General features: G+C 52.0%; 1 protein-coding gene across 11 annotated transcripts in view; it reads left to right on the forward strand.

The window, feature by feature from the left end:
* The window catches only part of SPTBN4 (spectrin beta, non-erythrocytic 4), a 72,311-nt gene that overhangs the window by 39,419 nt on the left and 6,820 nt on the right, over positions 1-26,072 (forward strand). For 7 of the 11 annotated variants that reach the window (XR_007474488.1, XM_049703912.1, XM_049703915.1 and 4 more), the window contains 12 exons: positions 2,701-2,847; positions 4,240-4,503; positions 14,375-14,599; positions 15,439-15,528; positions 18,168-18,446; positions 18,540-18,670; positions 19,550-19,754; positions 20,153-20,533; positions 21,821-22,065; positions 24,809-24,947; positions 25,041-25,125; positions 25,484-25,680. Coding sequence is in view for 10 of the 11 variants with exons in the window: in XM_049703912.1 (XP_049559869.1) it covers positions 2,701-2,847; positions 4,240-4,503; positions 14,375-14,599; positions 15,439-15,528; positions 18,168-18,446; positions 18,540-18,670; positions 19,550-19,754; positions 20,153-20,533; positions 21,821-22,065; positions 24,809-24,947; positions 25,041-25,125; positions 25,484-25,680 (2,388 nt within the window). In the remaining variant the exon portion in view is untranslated. Of the gene's footprint in view, positions 1-383; positions 537-562; positions 708-947; positions 973-1,776; positions 1,802-2,700; positions 2,848-4,239; positions 4,504-14,374; positions 14,600-15,438; positions 15,529-18,167; positions 18,447-18,539; positions 18,671-19,549; positions 19,755-20,152; positions 20,534-21,820; positions 22,066-24,808; positions 24,948-25,040; positions 25,126-25,483; positions 25,681-26,072 lie in introns of those variants that run through there. The other 4 variants (XM_033430937.2, XM_012533565.3, XM_049703916.1 and 1 more) reach the window with 4 other exon arrangements.

A 26,072-nucleotide genomic window follows, 5' to 3' on the forward strand; every position in this document is an offset into this window, starting at 1 on the left:
GTTCAGGAACCAGGTCCGAATCTCCCCAATTAAAGATGATTTGATTCCCCCCATGGTGAACCCCCATGTTCTCCCCACACATGAAATGGATAAGGGCTTCCATATACCCCCTCCCAACTCAAGTCCATTAGAGATGGGTCTGGGACTCGAGCCCACTAGAGATGAGTTCAAGAACCCCCTGTCCCCCTTCTTCCCACTGGAGATTATTCTGGACTGAAGTCTTATAAGAGATATTTCCGGCTCCCTCCCATATTTTTTACCCCTGTATAGCTGAGGTAGCCAGGAATCTGAGCCCTTTCCCACCCCACCTCACCCCCTCACATAGCTGACGTAGCCCAGGCCCCAGCCTACCCCCTCTCCCCCCCGCCGTTTGATTTGTCCCAGGAGCCCCTTCCCCCTCTCGTTAGACTGTTCTGGACCAAGCAGCAATCATCTGAGATGGCGCAGGAACACCCCCCTCCCCATGCTTTAGGGAGGGTGATGATTTCTCCTCTACGCGCATCTGGGGCCCGGCAGAGAGGCGGGCACGTAGGCAGGTAGGGGGCGCGCGCGGGCGGGCGCGCTGCCGCTGCGCGGTGGCGGGGGAGGGGGCGCGCGTCCGCCGGAGACTCAGCCGTCACCGCCGCTGCCGCCGCCGTCGCGGTAGAGGGGCGAGAGGCCCGCCCGCCCGCTGCAGGGACCGCCCGCCAACGCCTCCGCCACTTCAGGTCTCGGGGGCGCCCAGGGGAGGGGGCTGACGCGCACCCCCGCCGAGGCGGGCGGGGGAGGGGGCTTGGGCGCGTGCTCGCCCGCCCGCCGCGGGAGGGAGGGGCGCCGGCGGCGCGGGGGCGGGTCGGTAAGGCGCAGGGACCCCAGTCCTGGGGAGGGGCCCAGATGCCGGGAGCTGTCCGCGGTGCTGCTGCGGGCCAGACTGAGGGGCCAGGTCCCAAGGGAGAGTAGCGGAAAGGGAGGACTTCTAAGGCTACTCCTGGGGTAGTGTGGATTTGCCCTGGGGGCTAAGGGGGTCCCAACCTCTCTAGGGGCCTCTCCTCTGGGTAATGGGGCCTCTGAGATTTGCCCTGGGGTTGGGGGACCCTCAGCCTTTGGAGAGATTCTTCCCTGGTTCTTGCAGAATCTGCGTTAGCCTTAGATGATGGGGGCGAATCACTTTTGCGTGGGTCTGCCGTGGGCGATGAGGGTCTTGGACTTGCTCTGGGTTTGGAGGGCTCTGACACTTGGGAGCTTTTTTCCTGGGTTGTTGGGGACTCTGGCTTTGCCCTCAGTGATGGGGGTCAATCACTTTGGGGGGGCTTTACCTTGATGACAGAGTACCTCTCCTTCAGGGGCTTTGCCTTCCCTATGCACTGTGGCTGCCATTGGCAAACTCTTCCCTGCTTGTCGGGAATCTGATAGCATTGGAGGATTCAGCATTTGACTTGGCTCGTGTGTGTGACTGTGTATGTATGAGGGAGTATGACGCTGTCCTGGACCCCTGGGGAGCACATGCTCAGGGGACATGGAGTGGGGTTTGGCCGACTGGGAATTTGTCCTTGGCTATGACTGTAAGCCAGAGTCCGTGATTTTCTGTTGTTTTTTTTCCCAAGAGGGAGGAGGAGGATCTTGTGACTGAGGGGGGAGGAGAAAGGGGAGGAGCAAACTGCCCAGGTGCCAGGTTTGGTCATGAGTGGGGAGGTTCCTGCTTGAGGGACGAGTCTCATTGGGAGGGAGGGGGGGCTCAGAAAGCAGCCCTGTGACGGGTCTGCTGAGGGTGGCGAGAGGGGCCCACTCCTGTTGCTTGCATTTGGGATGACCGGTTTTGTTGGTGAGTGGGGGCGCTAGAAATAGCTTTAGTTTGGGAGGGGGGGTTGGCTGCGGAGGTTCTATCTGGTCCATGCTGGAGAGTCTGATGCTAGATTTGTAGCATCTCATTTGGGGTAGACTCATGTGGGGAGCCAGAAGGTAGCCCTGATGCTTGCATTTGGGGGGTTGGCTTTGGTTGGGGGCCACAATGCATCATGGTTTTGGTGAACTGTGGTCTTGGGCTGGATCCTCAGGGCTGGATTTGGGGAGGTCTGTGGGCTCATTCAGGAGGCTGGATCTGGGTTGCAGGGGATGGGCCTACCCCACATTGGAGGGATGGTTTGGAGGGAACTAGACTTGGCACTAGTTGGGAGGGTTTTTAGGGGTTCATCTGGCCATATTGGGGGTCTGGGACTAGATATGGGGCTTCACCTGATACCTTTGGGAATGGGTTGGAGATCTTGAATTGGTCCTTATTGGAGGTGGCTGAGACTGAATTGAAGGGTCTAAGTATTGCTGGGGGTGAGGGGTGCAAGACTGAATCGGAAGTGAGTTGAATTAGGTTGGAGGGCTTGTTTTGGAGGGCTGATTTGGCTATGGGTGGGAAGACTGGCCTAGGAACCCTACCTTGGGGCTTAGGGCTTATGAGGAGTTGAGAAGGGCTGCCCTGAGGACAGAGGGCTAAGAGACGTTGCATTCTGGGGACCCTTTCATCCATCCCCTACTCCCCAGGAAAGGGCTTAAGCTGCACACCCCTGCCATAAAGGCCTCACTTGCACAGCTTTTTCCATCCCACCCTTCTCTCCTTCCCCAGTCCTAGAAGCCTAGGCCCTGAACCTGGGACATTGTGGAGGGGATGGGGGGGGCGGGGCTATGGCAGGTTGTGGGGAATTGGCTGAGCCCCTCCCCCATCCTGCACAGCTGGATGGCTGGATCCATGAGAAGATGCTGATGGCGCGAGACAGCACGCGGGAAGACGGCCACAAGCTGCATAAGAGATGGCTCCGGCATCAGGCGTTCATGGCAGAGCTGGCTCAGAATAAGGAGTGGCTGGAGAAGATTGAGAGGGTGAGTATGCAGAAGGACCCACTGCCCATGCCAGGTGCCAGGGGCCTCCAGGGAACCCATGTCTCACCTCCTTCACCCTCCGCTGCCAGCCCGCTCTTCTCATACCCCTGAACTGGTTCAGATAACTTCCACATCTGCTCCTAGTTTTGTGGCCTTGAGTAATTCACGTAACCTCTCTGAGCCTCAGTTTGCCTGTCTGTGAAATGGCCAACATCTCTTCTGAATGGTTGTTAAATATTTCACCCCTTCTTATAATCTCCCCTACCAGGCTTCCCTCCACACCATTTGGAGCATTTAAAATAGAAAGTCAGGTAGTCAGGTTGGGGCAGCCCTGGGAAGCTGGGGTTAAAGTGAACATTGGGTTCCTACAACCGTGGGTTCTCATTCTGTCTGTGCTGTTACCAGCGCTGGGGCCTTGGGGGAATTGTGTTAACTTCTTTGAGCCTCAGTTTTATTGAAGTATAGTTGATTTACAACGTGGTGTTAGTTTCTGGTGTACAGCAAAGTGATTCAGTTATATATATGTGTATACATATATACATACATATACATGTATACATATTATTTTTCATATGGTTTATTACAAGATTTTGAATATAGTTTGCTGTGCTATACAATTGGACCTTGTTGTTTATGCTCTGCTTTAAAATTAGGAAATAAGAAATGTAGGCTCTTGAGTACATAAAGTGCTTAACACAAGGCCAGGCACCTAGGAGCTGTAATTGCTATGGTATTGTTCTTTTTAATACGTCATATGATATATGTGGCTCTAGGCCAACATATATTGGAGCTTGACTTCAGCTTGGAGGGACCCAGGCAGATTTTTGCTCTAAGCATCAACCCCCAAAACTGCCCCTAGACCTGCTGCCCTGGATCCCCCCACTCTTTTCACTCAAAACAGAGGGACCCAGGTGGGTCTTAAACCCTTAAATGGCCACCGATGCCCCATAATGGTGGCACGTGGCAAAGCCACTCTCCTTGACTTGGAGTCTAATGGAGGTTTGTTCTCTCTGTCTCTTTCTTCCACCTCTGTCTCTCGCTCCCCTTCTCTGTCTTATGGTCCTCTTCCGATATTTCTAATTTTGTGCACATCTCTGTATCCATCACTCTATGGCTGTCTGTCTCTCTCTGTCTCCTTCTCATGCCTCTGTGTTGTCTGTCTCCCTCCCCACACCTCTGTCTATCTGTCTGTCTCTCCTCATCTCTCTTCCCATGCTTGGTGCTTTCTCTCCAACCACCCATCATGTCTCTGTCTCTCTGTGTGTCTCCAACTCCTTGATTCTGTCTCTCTCTCCACGTCTCTCCCTATGTTCTGCTGCCCCCATATTTCTCTGTCCCTCCCCACCATCCACTCCCTCCCCCTCATTTCCTGCCTCCCATCGTCTGGGGCAGGAGGGCCAGCAACTGATGCAGGAGAAACCAGAGCTGGCAGCCTCGGTGCGGAAGAAGCTGGGTGAGATCCGGCAGTGCTGGGCGGAGCTGGAGAGCACCACCCAGGCCAAGGCGAGGCAGCTCTTTGAGGCCAGCAAGGCCGACCAGCTGGTGCAGAGCTTCGCTGAGCTGGACAAGAAGCTGCTTCACATGGAAAGCCAGCTGCAAGATGTGGACCCTGGTGGGGACCTGGCCACTGTCAACAGCCAGCTCAAGAAGCTGCAGGTACGGCCTGGCTGACACAGACGGGGGCTTTCTAAACACAGTGGGGCCAGAGTCAGGGTCAGATCCCACTTGAGGTATTTCAGACAGAGGGGATTTAAGATAGGGATTTATTTCAAATGTGTTAGAAGAGCTGGAAACAGAAAGGGAATACTGAGGCAGTCCAGCTAGTAGCCACTATTGGAAGCACCCACCACCCCTAGGAAAGGGGGTACAAAGGGGGAGGAAAGATTTAGAGCCAAAAAGCAGTAGGTAGATCACAAGCACACTGAGCGTTTTCCAGGACCCTGACACCTGTTTCCTGGATGGAGAAACCAAGGCCCAGAGGTAGGGGGCTGGCTTTGCACAGAATAATAACAGCATTCATGGGACTTCCCTGGCGGTCCGATGGTTAAGACTCCGCGCTCCCAGTGCAGGGGGCACAGGTTTGATCCCTGGTGGAGGAACTAAGATGCCCATGCCACTCGGGCAGCCAAAATAAATAAATGAATAAAATAACGGCATTCATGGAGTGCTTCCCCCACCAGCCTCTGTGCCGTGCTCTCACTGACCCCTCCCAGCAACGCTAAGAGATTGGTACTGTTATTATCCCCCATTTGACCAACTGGGAAACTGAGGCACGGAAGGTAGAGAGCCTGGCCCAAGGACGCACAGCTAGCCAGTGTCTCCATTACAAAACAGCGGCTCTTAGAGAACAGACACAGTGTCTGCTTTATCTCTGCTCCTAGCCTGACAGCCTGTGGTGCTTGGTATCTTACTGTTTGATGCGCTGACTGGAGGTGCGAATGTAGGAGCTGCGTCTCACCTCCCAAGGTGTGACAACTCCTGCCTTTACATCCCAGGAACAATGTCTGAGGCTCTGGGAGGTGAACTAATGGCCCAGGGTAGCCAGTGGCAGAGCTTGGATTCAAATCCAAGTCCCTCAACTCTTCACCACTCCCGCATAGTTATGCTTCTAAAGTGTCTGGCAAAAAAAAAAAAAAAAAAAGTCGACTGATAATAAAAGCACATGACACTAATTAGTATTTATTCAGTTATCTATGCAGCAAATCTTTATTGAGCACCTATGTCAACACGCTAGGCGCTTTTCTGGAATACAGCAGTAAGCAAAACTGACAAAAACTCATGGCCCCCATGGGGCTCACATTCTGGCGAGGAAGACGGGCAAAGAAGCAAAGAGCAACAGATCTGAATAGGATGTCAGGGACGTCATTGCTTTCTGTACCCCAGCGGTTCTCAACTGCCTTGTCTCCAGGATCCCTTTACCTCTTACAAATCACTGAGATCCCAAAGAGCTTGTTTGCGTGTTTAATATTTACTATATTAAAAATGAAAACTGGACATATTTAAACGATTGATTTTGTTTAAAAACAACAACAATAAATCAATCACCTATGAACCCCAAAGCATTCTTTTATGAAGAATAACTATATTTTCCAAAACAACAAAAAAAAAATGTAGGCAGAAGATTGGCATCGTTTTCAACGTTGCAGCTCCCTTTCATGCCCGGCTTAAAGGAGCACTGGAGGGAATTCCCTGACAGTCCAGTGGTTAGCACAGGTTTGATCCCTGGTCGGGGAACTAAGATCCTGCATGCCACCCGGTGTGGCCAAAAAAAAAAGAGCACTGGCTTCTCACCTCTGCTTCTGCATTCAGTGTCTCTTGCAATAGCACTGGTCATGCGGTCCCTGCAAAACCCTGCTGTGCACCTGGAAGAGAATGAGAGGGATAAAGGCAAATTAACAGCTTAGTATTTTTTTAAACAATGTTGTAACCTTGCAGACCCCTTGAAAAGATCTTGGGAATCCGCAGGAGTACCCGGACCACACTTTGAGAACCGCTGATCTGTGTTCTGTGCCAGCCACTGATAACCTGTCCCTCCTCCCCAGCAGCCCTACGAGGGAAGTGCTGTGGTTATCCTCACTGGACATGTGAGGAAACCACAGCACAGAAAGAGTCCTGGCTCTCCCAAAGTCACACAGCCACCAAGTGGCCATTCAGGACCACATTTAGTTCCCATCCACCCTCCTCCCTCGATACTCCCAGACCATAGTGGGGAACATGACCCTCTCACTGGCCTCTGAAAAATCCATCACTGCCTGAGGTCCATAGCTGCGCAGGCAGTGGTCACACAGGGATGACTCGGCCCCACGTCTGCTCTGAGGGATCACCTGGAATATCGGCAGAAACAAGTGGTGGCCTGGATGGTCAGACAGAGGAGGGAGCAAGGAGTAGTAGCAGCTAGGGGCCAAGTGATGAAAGCCCTAAGGGGTGGCAGACAGACCTGGGTTCAAATCCCAGCCAGGGCGCAAGTGTAGTCCCTCTCTGAACCTCTGTCGTCCCATCTTAAGTAGGACTGCCTCAGCGCGGGCATCCCAGGGCCAGGTGAAGGTGTGCACTGGGATGTGGTGAGTTCCCAGCAAATGGGGATCTGTGACTGTCAGGATCCCAACAGGAACAGAAGGCATGCTCCACTGAGGACGATTTGAAGAGGGCCTATCGAGAGTCTTGACAAAGGTGTGAGCAGGGAATGGGGAAGCCTTGGGGCCGATAGGAGGGAGCTTTACTTCCGGGCAGGGGTGAGGGGGGTGGGGGAGGACAGGGGGTGCAGAGTCACCTGGAAGGAGCGGGGACCCTTAGGCAAGAATGGCCGCTGCTGCAGGGAGGAGCCGGGAAATGATAGGTCCCCTCCGCTACGTTCACAGGACTTACTTCATGGGTGCAGCCCCACAGGACCCCACACTCGGTTTTATGCTCTGCTCTCCTGTTTTGAAATTCTTTTGGCCGTGCCGCGGAGCATGCAGGATCTTAGTTCCCCGACCAGGGATAGAACCCGTGCCCCCTGCAGTGGAAGTGTGGATTCTTAACCACTGGACTGCCAGGGAGATCCCTGTCCTGTTCTGAAATTCTGAACATTTGAATCAAGGGACCTGCGTTTGCATTTTGCACTGGGCCCTGCAAATTATGTAGCCAATCCTGAGCCCAGCCAACCTGGAAGCCAGAAGACAGGGGAGCCAGTTGCTATGGTCCATACAGGTCAGCCCACCCCACTCCGCCCCCGGCGACCCCAGGGCACAGAGCAGGATGGAGAAGCTTAGACTGTGGGTCAGGAGGGGCAAATGGAGACCTCCAGCACAGCAGCAACTATTACTACGACTATTCATCGTCTTACGATGACGACTAACTCTTCCTCAGTAGTTTATTTCAGTGAATAAAAGCACAGACTCAGGACTCAGCAGGTGTGGGTTTGAATCAGAGCTCTGCCACTTACTAGGTGTGCGATGTTGGGCACGTGGCTTTGCCTCAGGTCTGAGCCTCAGGCGCCTCCTCCGTGCAAAGGGAAGGACCCTAATGCTAAGCCATTTGGTGACAGCGGGACTCTGGGTGGCAGTACATGCCAAGGTCAAGGCCATGGATGCTGGAGCCTGGCTGCCTGGGGTCAAGCCCAGCTCTGTGACTTACCAACTGGCTAACTTGGAATTATTTCTCTTTTTGTGCGTCAGTTTCTTCTTCAGTCAAATGGACATAATAACAGTAGTGATTTCATACAAACATTGTAAAGATTACAAGACGTACTGCAGGATGTAGTTTCAGAATTGCTGACCCAGCAAATCTGACTAAGAGACAGTTCTCGCTTACAGGTTTTAAATTTTTAATTGTCTTCCACCAGAGGGCACATCGTCACTATACTGTGTTCAAAAGTTGGGTTATTTCTCTGCCTTCCGTAGATTCTGTTATTTATGTGAAATAGTTGTTTCATTTGTTTCTGATTATATTCCAGTTTGGCACGTCCCCCCATCCATGGAGCTTTTAAAAAATGTATTTGGCGGGGCGGGGGGAGGTGCTACATGAGACGTTAATATAGCGCCGAAAGTTACAACTGCCAGTTCACAGTTCACCTGTGACAGATTGCTCGCCTGAGTCCTGATGCCATTTAATGCTCTCGTCCCCAGCAGCAAATGAGAGCTCCTGTTTCTACCCATGCTTGCCAACACTTGGTGTTGGCAGACTTTTTAGATTTTTTTTCCCGGTCTGGTGAATAGGCAGCATATCTCACTGCGGTCTTTGCATTTGCATTTTGGGTGGAACTGGTGACCTTGAGCATCCTTGTCTCCCTTTTTGGCCATTTAGGTTTCAGAGGGAAGGTTTGGGGCCTCCTGCCCTAGACAAGTGCAGAGCCGGCTCTTCCCTCCACATGGAGGGGGTTAGGCCCACCAAGCCCTGGGGACCAGGAGGTGAGGTCCCCATTGTTTAAGGGAGAGACTGAGGCCCAGGGCGGATGAGAGCCGGGGGGGGGGGGGGGGGGGGGGCGGGGTCACACAGCGATGGGTAGGCTCAGCACAGGACGCCTGGCCCCTTTCCCCAGCAGAGGGAGCCCGAGGTGGGGAGTGACTCAGTGGGCCAAGGCCCCATATGGAGTCCAGCTGGGCCTCAGGAGCTGCCACTGGGGAGGGGAGCGGCCTCCCAAGGCCCTGCTGTCCCCTGGGGCCTGCCTGAGATCCCAGACACTGTGCATATGCAGGAGGGAGGGGGTCGGTCCAGCCGGGCACATCTCCTGGCTGCTCTACCCCTCAGGGCACCAGGGCCAGGCTGGACTGGGGGAGGTGCTGGCTCTGGGTCTGAGGGGGTGTGGCTGTGAGAGTGATCTCTTCCCCCTCTGCCTCACTCTGGGCCTGTCTCCCAGTCTCCCCCAGTTCCTCTGTGTCTCTCTTTCTCTTAGTTTTTTTCTCTCTCTTTCTCACCTGTCTGTCTGTCTCTCTGTCTCTTTCTCTCTCTCTGTCTTACTCTCTCACTCTCTTCTCTCCGTCTCTTTTCATTTCAGTTCTCCATCTCTGCCCCTCTCCCTTGATCTCGCCTCATCCCTGTGTCCTCCTCGTGTCCTTCCCCTTGTCCCCCACCCCAGCTGCTGCAGCAGCCTTCCTGGAACCCCGCCTCCCAGGTCTAGGCCATGTGACCCAGAGTCCTCCTTCAGGGCCTCCTCCAACTGTCCTTGCCGGCTGAGGGGCCAGATGGTAGAGTCCCAAACCCCTGCTTTCCCAATCCCAGGGGTCTGACCAGCTGGCCTGGCTCAGCCATGGGCTCTTGCTTGGGGAGGGAAGCGGGGAGCTGGTCTCCTGCCATCTAAGGGGGACCAGTCAGGGGAAGATGCACGTGGAGTCTTTGCAGCTGCTGAGCTGAGTCCATAAAGACTACCTCCCACCCTAAGCCAGGCTCTTTTCTCTGGCCGAGAAAACACTCTCTTTGCCCCTTTTCATTCTTTGCCCCACATTTCTTCATCGAGCTCATCATGGCCCAGAGTCAGGAGCTACACAGTCCAGGGTTTGAACCCTCGTTCTCCTACTGTGTGACTGAGGACAAGTGACCCCACCTTTCTGAGCCGCATCATCCCCAATTACAGAGAAGCAGAGTGACTGAGGGCCACTAGGGTTTCGTGGTCACTTGGTCCTGGGTTCAAATTCTGGTTCTGGCAGTTTTTACTCTGGACCAGGCATTGATCGTCTCTGAGCCTCAGTCTCCCCAGCTGGAATATGGGAAGACAGCAGGTGGATCCGAGAAGGAATCAGGTTGATGTGGGGGTCGGGGCTTGTGTGTCACCATGTGGCAGAGCGCCTGAAGCTCTTTTGGAAGTAGGCTCTTCTGTCTTTTGTTTGTTTGTTTTGTTTTTTACCTTTAATCTCTTTTTTTTTTTTTTTTTTTTGGCTGTGCTGCGCGGCTTGTGGGATGTTAGTTCCCCGACCGGGGATTGAACCCAGGGCCTCAGCAGTGACAGCACGGAGTTCTAACACTGGACCACCAGGGAATTCCCAAAATACACACTCTTAAAGAGTACAATTCAGTGATTTTTAGTGTATTTACAAAGTCAAGTGACTCTCACCACTATCTAATTCCAGAACATTTGCATCACCCCAAAGAGAAACCCCGCACCCATTAGTTCCCTCTACTAGTCTACTTTCTGTCTCTACAGACTTGCCTATTTTGGACACTTCACATTAATGGCATCGCACAATATATTGTCCTTTGTGTCCAAGCTTTTTCATCTCTGCTAATCTGAGAAGTGAAAGATACTGTTTTGTACTTACTTGAATTTGCATTTTCCTAAATATTGAAGGAGGCTGAACATCTTTTCATGTGTTTAAGGACCATTGTACTTCTGTATCCTTAGCCCATGTTTGCAGGAAAGGATACACATTAAATGGGTGTTCAAAATACGTGGCATTTTTGTAGAAGTAGAAAAGTGGCAGCCCCTGGAATTATTCCATCTCAGGTCACACGGCCACTTGCTGGAGAGGTGGTAGAGGAGTTTTCATTTCATGGGGAAGTGGAACTTATAACCTTTATATTTCAGACTATATTTGAAAGTTTCCTGAATTCTAATGCATTTTTAGTTTTCTACACATCACTACAGTGTTCTTCTTAGCGAAAAAGTTTGGGGGATGACTGTTTCATTTTTCTTTGATTTCTGCCACTTATAATTGTGCCTTTAAAATTTTTTCCATTGTACATGGTTTTGACTTGTTATAAGGTTTGATTTTTACCCATTTTAATGACTCCTACAGATTGTGAACTGTATCAGCTGGGATTCTTTGGGGTGCAGTTCATAGGACTTAGGCTAAAAGGGGACAGTGGTGGCTTACGTAGCTGGAAGATCCAGGGGGTATGAGCTTGGGGCATGGCTGGATCAGTTCCTCAAATTACATCCTCAGGAATCTCTCTGTCTTTGTTTCTGCACCCTGCTTTTCTCTGTGTTGGCCTCGTCACTGGGGAGCCTGTTCCCTCCTGGTGGCAAAATTGTCTCCAGTATCCCAGGTCTGTGTTCTTCTACCTTTAGGAATACGATGAGAAGGAGACCACCCCTTTTGAGCTCACACACCTTTCCAGCAAAAGTGGGAAGAGTTTTCATTGGCTGATCTTAGGTTACATGCCATCTCTTACCCAATCCTTGTGGCCAGGGTGATTCAGTGTTTCTCATTGACCAGGCCTGACTCACATGGCCATTCTTGGACCGCTTGGTTTCATCAGCCCCTTAGGAAACTGTAATAGTTTTCATTGGCCCAGCTTAGGTAATAGGACCATCCCTGACCCAGTGTTCTGATTGGCCAGGTTTAGATCATGTGGCCACCTTGGCCCTCTAGGTTTTATCAGTTCCTCAAGAAGTTCAGGACCTGAGAGTGGATTTTCAGGTGCTGCAAAGGAAGGGACGGATGTTAGGCAGGCAAAACCAACCCCTCTGCACTACAGAACCTCCCAACAAAAGTCTTAATTTGGTTCTTAAGTTTCCAGCTTTGGGTTTCAGTCTTTTGCTGTAATCTGTTACCACTTAATTTCATTATTTTGTTTTCTTTTCTAGACTTCCCCCATCTGTTTAGAATCACACAATACATAAAATTTGGGGTGGGGGGAAGATCCTACTAACCTAGATATCTTCGGTAAAACAAAGTCTCACTTCAACGTGCCTCCGGATCCCACATTCCAAAGGGGACTTCAACTATTATTTGGTGTGCATCCTTCTAGATCTCTTTCTATGTGTTCATAGACGTGCCTATATGGATTACCAATGGTTTCATTTTCTTTGCATTTCATGCTTAATTTAAATTCTTGAATAAATAAATATCATGGTCCAGACATCAAAAACTATATAAAAAATCCTATGTGAAAAGTTTCTCCTTCATCCCTGTCCCCATTCACTAAGTTCTCATCCCCCCAATAGGTACCATCTGTTGTTAATTTCTTGTTTATTCCAGGGAATTTTTATGCATGTGTAATCCACTACAAATATCTATTCATAAGTAGGTTCTAAAATTGTTTTCCTCTTAACAGTAAATCTTGGGTATTATTCAATACTGATGTGGATTTGTTTAACCGTTTCAATCTTCATGAGCATCGAGGTTGTTTCCATTTTTTTTTTCCCCATTATAAGCTCTGCTATGATGAGGTCTTTGGACAAACATCTGCTATGATGACCATCCTCAGACAAACATCTTCGTGCATATGTGCCAGTGTTTCTTTTTTTTTATTAATTTAGTTTTATTATTATCATTTATTATATTTTTGGCTGCGTAGGATCTTCGTTGCTGTGCGTGGGCTTTCTCTAGTTGCAGCGAGCGGGGACTACTCTTCATTGCGGTGTGCGGGCTTCTCATTGCGGTGGCTTCTCTTGTTGTGGAGCACGGGCTCTAGGCGCGCAGGCTTCAGTAGTTGTGGCACGCGGGCTCAGTCGTTGTGGCTCGCGGGCTCCAGAGCGCGGGCACAGTAGTTGTGGCGCACAGGCTTAGTTGCTCCGCGGCATGTGGGATCTTCCCGGACCAGGGCTCGAGCCCATGTCCCCTGCATTGGCAGGCAGATTCTTAACCACTGCGCCACCCGGGAAGTCCCTGTGCCAGTGTTTCTTTAGATACATTCCTAGAAGTGCAAGTACCAGTGCTGGATCAAAGCATTTTGACACATATTGCATTTGGATAGGACCTGCCAAACTGCCTTCCAAAAAGGCTCTACTAATTTACACCACCACTGACAGTGGCTGAGTGTGCCCATCTCCCTGTATCTTTGCCAACACTAGATATTATTGATCTTTTAAATTTTTGCCAATCTGATGAATAGAAGAGGATACCTGTTTTTAATCTGTATTATCCTGCTGATTAGTGAGACTGGGAATCTTTTCGTGCACTTATTTTTTCTTCTTTGTGTTGCCTGTTCACATCTAATGCCCATTTCTCTTTTGGGCCATCTCTCTTTGCTGATGTCATTCATTTGTGCATTGAACAAACCGCAATTGAAGGCCTATTACATGCTGGACACTGTTCTAGGCACTTGGGAATACAGAGGTGAATTGACACAGCCTCTGCCCTCATGAAGCTAACATTCCAGAAGCAGGAGACCAATTAAAAAAGGCTTCACAAGTAAAGACGGTTATCGGATGGTGGTTAAGTGCTGCAGAGACAAAGGAAGCAGGATAAAAGGGAATTCTTTTACTGTTAAAGAAACTAGTGCCTTGCTCGAACACATACTATTTTTCCAGCTTGTTATTTGCCTTTAACTGAATCTAGAAATTTAGGTTGTTGCAAAAGTATTTTTTTAAAAACAAAAGTATTTTTTGTGGCCAAATTTATAAATCTTTCCCTTTACGGTTTATGTGCTTGGAAAGATTTTCTCCACCCCAAGATTATAAAAGCATTTGCCCCGGTTTTCCTAGTATGCCTTATGGATTTACTTATTCCACTTAAGTCTTTAATCCATCTGGAATTATTTTCAGCATAAAGAGTGAGGAAGGGATCCAGCTAAATTGGTCAGCGACTTGGCCCCTGACCATTCATTGAATAACCCATCCTTTCCTCGGAGGTTGGAAATGGCATCTATAAACTGAATTCTCCTGTGTACTTGGGTCTGCTTTTCCACGTTCTGTCTATCCCTGTGGCACATCAACCATTATAGCTTTGTATTTATTTTTGATATTTGGAAAGGTTGACACTTTGGACAAATTACCTAACTTTTCTGGGCCTCAGTTTCCTCCTCTGTAACATAGGGATACCACCAACCTCGAAGGGTTTTTCTGAGAACTAATGAACTAATGGGCCACTTTAGTCCAGGGGGTCAGGAAAGACTCTTTGAAAAGGTAACAGCTAAGCTGAAATCTGATTGACTGGGAAGAGCATGCCTGGTAGAGGGAATAGTTACGGCAGAGGCCTTGAGACAGGAACTAGCTTAGTGGGTTGCAGGATCAGAGAGGAGGGCAGCGCTTCTGGAAGGAATTGGGCCAGGGGAGAGTGGAATAGTGGGCCTCGACCAGGGGTTTGGCTGTCACCATAAAGGTACTGGAGAGCCACAGCGGGATCAGGAGGGAGGGTGGGGCCTGCTGACCCTACCCTTGTCCCTACAGTCGATGGAGTCTCAAGTGGAGGAGTGGTACCGCGAGGTGGGAGAGTTGCAGGCGCAGACGGCGGCGCTGCCGCTGGAGCCGGCGAGCAAGGAGCTGGTGGGCGAGCGGCAGAACGCGGTGGGCGAGCGCCTGGTGCGTCTGCTCGAGCCGCTGCAGGAGCGCCGCCGCCTGCTGCTCGCCTCCAAGGAGCTGCACCAGGTGGCGCACGACGTCGAGGACGAGCTGGTGAGGATCCGCGCGGGGATCTGGGGCGGGAGGGGTGTGCGAGGGTGGGGCGGGGCATGAGGCCAGAGGCGGGCCAGCCGGCAGAGGGGGTGGAGACTGGGATGGGGGCGGGGCCATGGGACTTAGGAGAGTTCAAGGGTGGAGATGGCTGAGGGACCTATCCACTAATAAGCAGATAGACTCAGTCATTCAGTCCTTAAGTTTTTCACTTACTTATTCACTCATTCATTCACTCTTCCACATTTCATTAACACTTTCAATCACTCATTGATTTATTCATGAAGTTATTGATTTATTCATCCACTCATCCTTTATTCATTCTTTCACTCATTTATTTATTATTCACTTACTCACTTGTCACTCATCCATTCATTTCCTCATTCAGCCATTCACTAATTTGTTCATTCAGACTTGTCCTAAGTCAGTGACAACCCAGTGTGGTTAGGAATGTGATGGGGGAAGCAGGGGGCTGTGAAAGCCGGGAGGAGGCATCTGGCCAAGTTCAAAAGTCAGGGAGAGTTTCCTGGAGGAGGGGATGTCTGAGCTGAGACGTGAAGGAAGAGTACATTTGAGGGAGCCTGCTGAGGGAGTGGGAAGGGAATTCCAGGAAGCAAGACCTGCCTGTGCAAAGGCCAGAGGTAAGCATGAGCCTGGCTCACGTGCAGAGAGCAAGACAGAACATGTCCAGAGAGGAGGCTGAAGACAGGACCAGACTTTTAGGCGAGGAAGGGCCTTGGATGCCGGGGAGGCTTGGATGCTTACAGTTTAGCTGGGAGGGAGGGGTCCTTGCCCTGCTCCCTGTGTCCTTCCCTTGACCTTATCCCTGATTTCCTCTCCAGGCATGGGTCCAGGAGCGGCTGCCACTGGCCATGCAGACAGAGCGAGGCAGTGGTTTGCAGGCCGTCCAGCAGTACATCAAAAAGAACCAGGTGAGCAGAGCCACGTCAGGGGAGTGGGTTAGGACACATTTGGATACAAATGATAGAAAACAGCTCAAGGTGGTTAAAGCCAAAGAGGGGAATTTATAGGCTCTTGTAACTGCGGAGACCGTGGACCGCAGATAGATGCATCAGGTGCTTCCAAGACGTCATGAATCTCTCATTTCCATTTTTTTTTTTCCTGTTAGCTTTGTTCTCAGGCCAGCTCTCCTCTCCTGCTGGTAAAAGAACTCCAACAGATTCAAGTTTATATCCCACCAGTAAAACTGAAGAGAATTTTTCTCTCTCAGTAATTTCAGCAGTAGTCCCAGGAATAACTCTTTTGGGCTCAACTTGAATCACATGTCCACACTGAACTAATCATGGTGGTCAGGGATTTAGACAGCTCTGAATGGCCTGGTCTGGACTAAGGGCTCGCCCTTGGAACCTGTAGGTGGGGTCAGCCTTAACTTTATCTGGGCTGAGATGGAGACAAGGGGATTCCCCACATGAAAATTAGGGTCCTGTGACTAGAAGTAAGGACACTGGCTACTGGGCCACGAAAAAGAAAACAACAAACCAACAAGAACCGCAGACACCTATAGGGAGAGAGGACAGAGAGAATCGGAGGGCTGACACCTATACCGAGCACAGTGGGGGACTTCTGAGCCGCTAAAAATCTCTGGACCTTTATTTACTTCCCTGAGACTCAATTTCCACATCTAAATAAGTAGAGACTTGGTCTAGAGCCGTGTTTCTCCAGTTGCTTAGGGAACTTTTTTGCAGAGGAAGCCAATTGCAGAGGAACCCTTTTTTTTTTTTTTTTTTTTGCGGTACGCGGGCCTCTCACTGCTGTGGCCTCTCCCGCTGCGGAGCACAGGCTCCGGATGCGCAAGCTCAGCGGCCACGGCTCACGGGCCCAGCCGCTCCGCGGCATGTGGGATCCTCCCGGACCAGGGCACGAACCCACGTTCCCTGCATTGGCAGGCGGACTCTCAACCACTGCACCACCATGGAAGCCCCAGAGGAACCCTTTGATCAAAGCCACTCTCTCACCAAAGCCCAAAGTAAGACATATATAAGAGGGGTAATAATAATACAGTGATGGGACCTCCCTGATGGTCCAGTGGTTAAGACTCTACGCTTCAAGAGGGAGGGGATATGGGAATATATGTATACTGTAGGGACACGCACAGGTTTGATCCCTGGTCAGGGGAACTAATATCCGGAATACCACGCGGCATGGCCAAAAAATAATAATAATAATGATAACAATAATAATAATACATCGATTAAAGACTTACTATGTGCCAAATACTGTCCTAGGGGGTTATATCAGTTATTTAATTTAATCTCCACAATAACCCTGTGAGGTAGGTATTGTCATTACCACCTTTTATTTTTTAAAAAATCTAAGTTGGGAGAATAGGGCATTGAAGGATGGTGGGAAGGTGAGTTCAGAAATTATTTTGGAAAGATTCGTGATTATGCTGCACTTGGTGGAATTCTTTAAGAGGCTGGAGTTTTGCTTTGAGTTTTGTTTTTCTATCTTGATGAAAATACTCCTGGCTGTCAACAGTGTTGGGAACAAACAAAATTGGCCCATCGTTTTCACAGTTGAGGAAACTGATCAAGTGCACTTAATGCTTATAATTGGGGGAGCTCAGCTGTGTGTGTGCGAGAGTGTTGGCTACACAGGGGTTGTTAAACACATACTAGCTGCTGGTGTTGATTGAGCACCTACTGCCTGCCGGACACGGTTCAAGTGCTCCACAGGACAGCAACCCCACAAGGTAGATATTAGGGGGCCACCACTAGCCATGTGCCTTCAGCAAGTTCCTCAACCTCCTGTGCCTCAGTTTCCTCATCTGTGAAATGAGAATGAGAACGATGTCTGGCTCCTGGCGTTGGAGTGAGGAGTAAATGAGTGGCTGCAGGGAATTCCCTGGCAGTGCAGTGATTAGGGCTCTGCGCTTCCGCTGCGGGAGGCACAGGTTCGCTCCATGCCATGAGGTGTGGCAGGAAAAAAAAAAAAGAGTGGCTACATTATGCAAAGCCCTTACTTAGCAAGGTGTCTGGCAGGCACTTGGTGTTGGCTATTATTATTAACTCCACTTACCAGTTGGGGAACCAAGGCATAGAAGAGGTTAACTAAAGTACTCAGCAATTACAGAGCTGGTGGAGAGAACCTTCTGGGGGTGACAGAAGAATTCTGTATCCTGATCTGGGTACACAGGTGTATAATGTGTAAAAATGTGTCGAGCTGCACCCCTAAGATTGGTGCACTTCACTGTATGTAAATGATACGCATGTAAATGATACCTGTGTTTAGGTCTGTGTTGCAACCATTAGGGGGGTAATCTTGCAATCACCGGGCATCTTGTTTGAGAGCAGAGTCTCTGGACCCAGCCTCCTGTGTTCAAATCCTGTCACCCCCTTACTAGCTGCTTGTTCTCTGGCAACATACTTCACCTCTCCGTGCCTGTTTTCCCACCTGCAACGTGGGGGGGGGATGAGTGAGCGAGGAACCGCAAAATGCTTAAGTGGTACCCGGCACGTGGTGGGCCATCTGCGGCTGTTTGTTCTCCTCTCCTGGGCGGCGCCAGTCGTGGAGGTGCCCTCTGAACGCTCCTCTCCACTCCCACCCCCAGGGCCTGCGGCGGGAGATCCAGGCGCACGGGACGCGCCTGGAGGAGGTGCTGGAGCGCGCGGGCGCCCTGGCGTCGCTGCGCAGCCCCGAAGCTGAGGCCGTGCGCCGCGGCCAAGAGCAGCTGCAGAGCGCCTGGGCCGGACTGCGGGAGGCGGCCGAGCGGCGGCAGCAGGTGCTGGACGCCGCCTTCCAAGTGGAGCAGTATTACTTCGACGTGGCCGAGGTGGAGGCGTGGCTGGGCGAGCAGGAGCTGCTCATGATGAGTGAGGACAAGGGCAAGGTGCGCCCGGGCTGGGGGTGCGTGGGGCGCCTGGGGGCGCTGGAGCCCGGGGCCGGCCCCTGCCTCCTCATCGCGGGCGCCGTGTGCCCCCAGGACGAACAGAGTACCCTGCAGCTGCTCAAGAAGCACCTGCAGCTGGAGCAGGGCGTGGAGAACTACGAGGAAAGCATCGCGCAGCTGTCGCGCCAGTGCCGGGCGCTGCTGGAGATGGGGCACCCGGACAGGTGGGCGGGCGGGGGATCGGGGCCACGCAGGGGCGCGGGGCCGGTTCTTAGGGAATGATCCAGCAGGATCTGGAGCTTCGCTGTTGGAAATTGGGGCAAGGCCAGGATTGGACACTGGGGTGGGGGTGGGGTCCCTCACTGCCCCGGGCTGGTGCTTTCGGATTTTGGCAAGTGGCTGGGGGCCGGGAGGAGAGGAGCGCTGCACAGGGATGTTTGAGGGGGTGGGGCCGGGAGCACTAGGATTTGAGTGTAGGGGAGGGGGGTGATGTCTAGGTCTGAGGGGAGAAGTAAGAGCTCAGGACAGAGAAGGGTCCTCTCCCTAGGACAAAAAAGCCTGGAGCACTGGGATTGGGCATGGCCTGAAACCTCTTGGACAGCGGGTCATATGGCCTCCCTGAGTTTAAGTGCAGGGCCCACATCTAGGAGGCTGGGCCGAGGGGTGAGATCTGAGACAGAGGCACAGAGCTAGACCTCTGTCCGCCTGAGCCTGGAGACTGGGACTGGAGGTGAGGTGGGTTGTCTGGGGACCCAAGTAGGGGGTCTGGAGTCCCACTCAGGTCGCTGGAGGGGCCAAGTGTGGGACCACGGACTGGAAGGCTGGGAGGGGGTGGAGGGAGGGGGTGATGAGCTTATCAAGCTTAGGAAAGCAGAGTTTTCCCTGAGCGCTGAGATGCAAGTGCTGGGTTGGCTGCCTCCAAGGCTTGCAGAACAGAGACCTGCGTGAAGGAGCCTGACGGGACTCAACCTTGCCTGAAGGGTGGCCTGCCTGCAGGGTTGCACAGCTCTGCCCTGAGCTGGGGCGGGGGGTGGCAGGGGGTCAGAGCTCTGTCCTGGAAGTCTCAGGGGGCTCCATCCCTGCCCCTCCCTGTCCCCCAGCAGCGAGCAGATCAGCCGGCGGCAGTCTCAGGTGGACCGCCTGTACGTGGCACTCAAGGAGCTGGGCGAGGAACGCCGGGTGGGCCTGGAGCAGCAGTACTGGCTGTACCAGCTCAGCCGCCAGGTGGACGAGCTCGAGCACTGGATCGCAGAGAAGGAGGTGGTAGCTGGCTCACCTGAGCTCGGCCAGGACTTTGAGCACGTCACGGTGAGCAGCATTAGGAAGGAGCAATGATCCAGTGGCCGCTGTGTCTGCTACTAAGGTTCTCTGGGCCTCAGTTTCCCCATCCATCATAGGAGAATTGTAATAGCACCACCGCATGGCTCTGTTGAGACACAGATGGATTAATATGACGTAAAGCCCTTAGGACAGTACCGAGCACACACAGGGCCTAACACAGCGTTAGTTATTATTCTTGTCGTCTTATTTTTATTCTTGTTGTTACTATTATCGCTACAGAATGAGCGCTCAGTAAGTGTTGGATATTTTTTGATTGTCTTCATGAGTGTTGTTACTGTTCTCACCTGCCACAAGATGGTGGGCTGGAGGGGGCCGGCGTGTACGGCACCTTTGCCCACGCTGGGGCCCCCATTTCCCGGTGGCAGGTGCTGCAGGAGAAATTCTCGGAGTTCGCCAGTGAGACCGGCACGGCAGGGCGGGAGCGGCTGGCGGCGGTGAACCAGATGGTGGACGAGCTGATCGAGGGCGGCCACACGGCGGCGGCCACCATGGCTGAGTGGAAGGATGGGCTGAACGAGGCCTGGGCCGAGCTTCTGGAGCTAATGGGCACACGGGCCCAGCTGCTGGCCGCCTCTCGGGAGCTGCACAAGTTCTTCAGCGATGCCCGAGAGCTTCAAGGACAGATCGAGGAGAAGCGGAGGCGACTGCCTCGCCTGACCACCCCGCCTGAGCCGAGGCCCAGCGCCGGCTCCATGCAGCGGACCCTGCGCGCCTTTGAACACGACCTGCAGCTCCTCGTGTCCCAGGTGGGGAGCTGGCGGCCAGGAGGGACAGGTGGGAGGGCCTGGACAGTGTGACCAAGGGATGGGGGCAGCAGAGCAGGCAAAAATCAGGCTGTGGACCACATTGAAATTAGATGGTGAGATAGATAGAAAACAGACCACGGAACAGGGAGAAATCACACGATGCGGCAGGTGGAAGACGGACTGATGGCACGCTGCATAGACTCAGACAGTGACGGAGGAAAAGTGGTATAGCATACCTGATAGAAATTAGACGGTGTTTCCAGTGGAGATTGGGCAGGGGTTCTCCTAGAAACTGTTACCCAAATCCAGATGGAGAGTCTAAAAGGAATTGCGAGGGCATTGAGAGAAATTTGGCTGTGGGGCAGATAGAAATTAGGCAGCAGGTCTCTGACAGAAATCACATGATTTTCCTCGAAGAAATTTGGTGGGTTTGGATTTAATGAATGGAAATCAGAGCTAATAGGAATCAGGCAGTGGGTCTGATAGGAATTAGGAGGTGGATCTGAGACATCAGATGGAAATGAAGCTGTGGGCCTAATAGGACTCAAGCAGTAGGACCGAAGGAAATTGAGTTGCAGGTCTAATGGAAGGTAGAAATTGGACAATTATTGTATATGCATCGTACAGATGACTGTTAGAAATCAGGCAGAGAGACTGATAGTGATTACATGGTGGGTCTGATAAAAATATGGTGGTCCCGCCAAAAGAAATCAGGTGGTTGAGCTCGTGGAGAGTGAGCAGTGGGTCTAACACACACAGCAGAACCAACGGAAATTGGGCAGGAGACCTGATAGTGATTGGATAGAGATTCTGAAGGAAATTGGGTAGTAGGGAGTGGGTCTGAAAAAAATGGAGTGGAAAATATTGGACAGCATGTCTAATAGATGTCAGGGTGGAGGAAGGGTTTCCTGAAAGAAACAAGATAGAGGTGGGCCTGAAAAAATGAGGTGGCAGACCCAATAGAAATAGAGCTCTCAGACTAAAAGAAATCAGACAGTAGACTGAAAGAAACCTGATGGTAGGTGTAAAAGAAGTCAGAATGCAGGTAAGTCAAAGAAACATCAGGCAGCAGACGTGAGAGAAATACGGTAGTGGGTTTAAAAGAAGTCAGAAAGTGGGAAAGTCAAAAAGAAATCAGGCAGCGGATAGGAATGAAACCCAGTTGGAATCTCAAGGGTGCAGGCTCCTTACTTCTTTAGGCTCTGCATCCAGCCAGCAGATGGGGGAAAGAGAGGGTGGAGCCTGGACCCCGTCGAGGGCTGGTGCTCGACCTGGCATGCCCCTCAGGTACGGCAGCTCCAGGAGGGGGCAGCCCAGCTGCGGACGGTGTACGCGGGCGAGTACGCGGAGGCCATCGCCAGCCGGGAGCAGGAGGTGCTGCTGGGCTGGAAGGAGCTGCTGGCAGCCTGCGAGGATGCCCGCCTGCACGTGAGCTCCACGGCTGACGCCCTGCGATTCCACAGCCAGGCCCGTGACCTGCTCTCCTGGATGGATGGCATCGCCGGCCAGATTGGGGCGGCTGACAAGCCCAGGTGCCCCTCATCCCACCTCGGGCTTCTTACCTGCCTTTGGGCAGCAACCCCCAGCCCATCAGCAGTCCCCTTCCCATAAAAGAAATCACAATAGCCAATACCTGTGTAGCACCTCTGCCTACCGTGCACTGTTCCACATGCTTCTTGTGTTTTAAGACCCCTTGTCAGGCCTGGCATTGCGGCTCAGAGCACAGTGCATCCTCCTGCCTTTGTGGAGGGGTCGCAGCATGGGATGGGCTGACTCAAGATAGGGACAGGGAGGTGTACTGGAGGCTTAACCTAGTAGGCACTGACTTATTGCTCACATAACAGTTCGATATAAGTATCCAGCAGAAGCCTGTCCCACGGTGATTGGGAGCCAGTGTTCTTCCATCATCAGCCCTGGGGTGATTTGCTGGACCTTCTGCATCCAGCTACAGATGAGAAAAAGAAAGTGGGAGGATACCGTGGGAGCTTTTAGGGATTAAACCTGCACTCACGTTCTGTTGGCTCAGTGGTCCCAACCTATCTGCCAGGGAGGCTGGGAAATGTTAGCCCAGCAGTGCGTCCAGGAAAACAAGGGCCTGGAGAGTGGTGGATACATAACATTGTTTCTGTGAACTGTAGGCCCTTGAGCCTGCATTCGTTTACTCAGCAAATATTTACTGATGCCTACTGTACGCCAGATGGTGAGCAAGGTCCAGCCCCTGCCCTGATGCAGCTTACATTCTGAGGGAGGAAGCAGGCAACAGATAAGTAAATAAACAAACACGTGATGTTATTTCAGAGAGTAATAAAGGAAAAATAGAGCAAGGTAAGGGGACCTGAGTGAAGTGATCGTGAGTTGGTAAAGTTCTGGGGGGAAGGGTCTTCCAGGTGGAGGGATCAGCAAGTGCAAAGGCCCTGAGGTAGGCTGTCGTTAAACATGTTTCAGCAAAGGCTAGGTGGTCCTTGTGGCTGGATGGAGTGAGGGGGGAGAGTGGGGAATGGTAGGAAATGATGTCAGAGGGGCCATAGGGCATGGTGAGGAGTTTCCCTTTGCTTGGAGTGAGATGGGAGCCATGGGAGAACTTAGGGCAGGGGAGTGATGTGATATGATACACATTTGAGAAAGATCACTCCAGGTACCTGTGACAAGTAGATGATGGAGAGCCAGGGTGGAAGCAGGTAGGCCAGTCAGGAGGCTGCCGCCATCACCCAAGTGAGAGGTGATGTTGGCTTGGCCCAGTGTGGCCGTTGAAGAAATGAGGCAGCATGATTGATTTTAGGAATTGAAAAAATCTTTTCATTATGGAAAATTTCAACTCTACACAGATGTAGCAGTAACACATAGGGAACCCACGTGTGTACAGTGAACACCTGGCCCATCTTCATCTATACACTCCCCCACGTCCCCTCCACCCTTGACGGAGTTATTTTAAAACAAATCTCAGATTTCATATCATTTCACAGAGTATGTTTTCAAGTTATAAATGTCCAGTCTTGACTGATGGATTAGCTTAAGGGGCTGAGGGAAAAAGAGGAGTCACGGATGAATGATGGGTGAATTTACTGAGGTAGACAGTTTCGGGGAGGGTACATTTGGGAGATAGGGGAGAATCAGGAAGATTGTTCTAGGCGTACTAAGTCTTAGGTAGGAATCATTACAATGTGGGACCATCAGAAATAAATTTGGACATATTAAGTCTTTTTTTTTTTTTCCCCTGCACCGTGTGGCTTGTGGGATCCTAGTTCCCTAACCAGGGATCGAACCCAGGCCCTCAGCAGTGAAAGCGTGGAGTCCTAACCACTGGACCACCAGAGAAGTCCCTGGACATATTAAGACTTATAAAGCTACACTTGTTGACTGACAGAACCTTCAGAAATTTGGAATTTGCTTTGACCGTATAACAGCTTAGAACGGCACTGTCCAATAGTTATACAATGCAGGCCACAGATGTGAGCCACATATATAACTTAAGATTTTCTTGGGCTTCCCTGGTGGCGCAGTGGTTGAGAGTCCGCTTGCCGATGCGGGTGACAACGGGTTCGTGCCCCGGTCCGGGAAGATCCCACATGCTGCGGAGCAGCTGGGCCCGTGAGCCATGGCCGCTGGGCCTGCGCATCCGGAGCCTGTGCTCCGCAACGGGAGAGGCCGCAGCAGTGGGAGGCCTGTGTACCGCAAAAAAAAAAAAAAAAAAAGATTTTCTTGTAACCACATTAGAAAAAGTAAAGAGAAGCAAGTGAAAATTAATTTTAGTAATTCATTTTATTTAACCCATTATACCCCAAATATTGTTACTTCAACATATAGTCAATATTAAAATTATTGAGATAATTTTACCTTCTTCTTTATACTAAATCTTCAAAATATGGTGTCTACTTTACACTTGAACACATCTCAAGTCAGACCAGCCACACTTCAAGGGCTCACCTGCCACACATGTCTAGTGGTTACCATATGGGACAGCACAGCCTTAGGTTAGAATCATTGGTTAGTGGAAGCTTCAGAAGTATAGCTTTAGAAAATTAGAAAAATTGGATCTTGAAATTCTAGGTTAGAATCACCAAAGTGGGACATTTTAGCCCTCTGGGAAAGTTGGAATCATTGAATCAGTGAAGAAGATTGGCCCTTGAGAACTTGATCATGGGAGGGGGGTGTCCCGAGGTGGTGTGGAATCCCAGCTCAGGGATTTGGGCTTATCAGGAGCTGCGTACGTGGAGGGGTGGGGGAGGTCGAGGGAGGCGGCCCATGGCTCAGATTCCTACCCACCACCCACTGTAGGGACGTGTCATCGGTGGAGGTGCTCATGAACTACCACCAGGGCCTGAAGACTGAGCTGGAGGCACGGGTGCCCGAGCTGACAGCCTGCCAGGAGCTGGGGCGCTCTCTGCTGCTCAACAAGAGTGCCGTGGCTGATGAGGTGGGAGGGGAGCAGGGGTCTCCCTCTGCCATCTATGCCCATCGGGGTGGGAGCCACCCCTGACGCCTCTCCCTACCCACCCGCCACTCCCAGATCCAGGCACAGCTGGACAAGCTGGGAACCAGGAAGGAGGAGGTGTCGGACAAGTGGGACCGCCATTGGGAGTGGCTGCAGCAGAGTGAGTGGGGCCCCAGACACACGTGGCTCAAGGGCACAGGGATATGCCCCGGCGTGTCAGGAAAAGCCCAGAGGGTGACAGTCATACTTTGCACACCCCATGGGTCCTCAGCAGCAAACATGAAGGCCTGGGAGGGTGGACAAGGGGGCTGCCCTATCATTGACTCCCTGATGGCAGACACCTAGGGGAGAAGCTGGTGCCCTCGGAAATAGCCCCCGCCTCTCTCCTTCCTGCAGAGCCCAGAGCGGTCAGGGCTGGGAAACCAGAGGGGGTGTGGAAGGCCAGAAAAAATAGCCAGTGCCCCTGTGAAGGGCCCACAGGTGCCCCCAGCACCCTTACCCCAAATGTCTCTCCTCAGTGCTGGAAGTGCACCAGTTTGCCCAGGAGGCAGTGGTGGCTGATGCCTGGCTGACGGCCCAGGAGCCGCTCCTGCAGAGCCGGGAGCTGGGGAGCAGCGTGGACGAGGTGGAGCAGCTTATCCGGCGACACGAGGCCTTCCGCAAAGCGGCTGCGGCCTGGGAAGAAAGGTTCAGCTCTCTACGGCGCCTGACCACGGTCAGCACCCCATTTCCTGCCCCAGCGCCCCTCCCACGGCTCCACACCCATCTCTCTGTTATGCGACAAACACAGGGGCTCAGCGCTGTGTTGAGTGAGAGCCGGGACACACCCTCATTGGGCTCCCAGTCCCGGGGGGGACGGGGGTGGGGGGAGAGGGTTGAAGGGGGTAGGGGACAGATCTGTCACCTGTCACCAATGACAGTCCAGGGCTAGGATGGGGGAAGCACAGGGGGACATGAGAGCCCAGAAACACTTGTCTTGGCCTGGGGGAGTCTGATCTGAGGCTTGAAAAATGAGGAGAAGAGACCATTGTAATTAAAAGTCTTAAGGTCTAGAAGGAAGGAGGCAGTGGGGGGGGCAGAAAGGCACCTAGAGAAAGTGATGATTTA

Source organism: Orcinus orca, chromosome 20 (genome assembly GCF_937001465.1).
Source record: "Orcinus orca chromosome 20, mOrcOrc1.1, whole genome shotgun sequence".
In the NCBI taxonomy this organism is placed as follows: Eukaryota; Metazoa; Chordata; class Mammalia; order Artiodactyla; family Delphinidae; genus Orcinus; species Orcinus orca.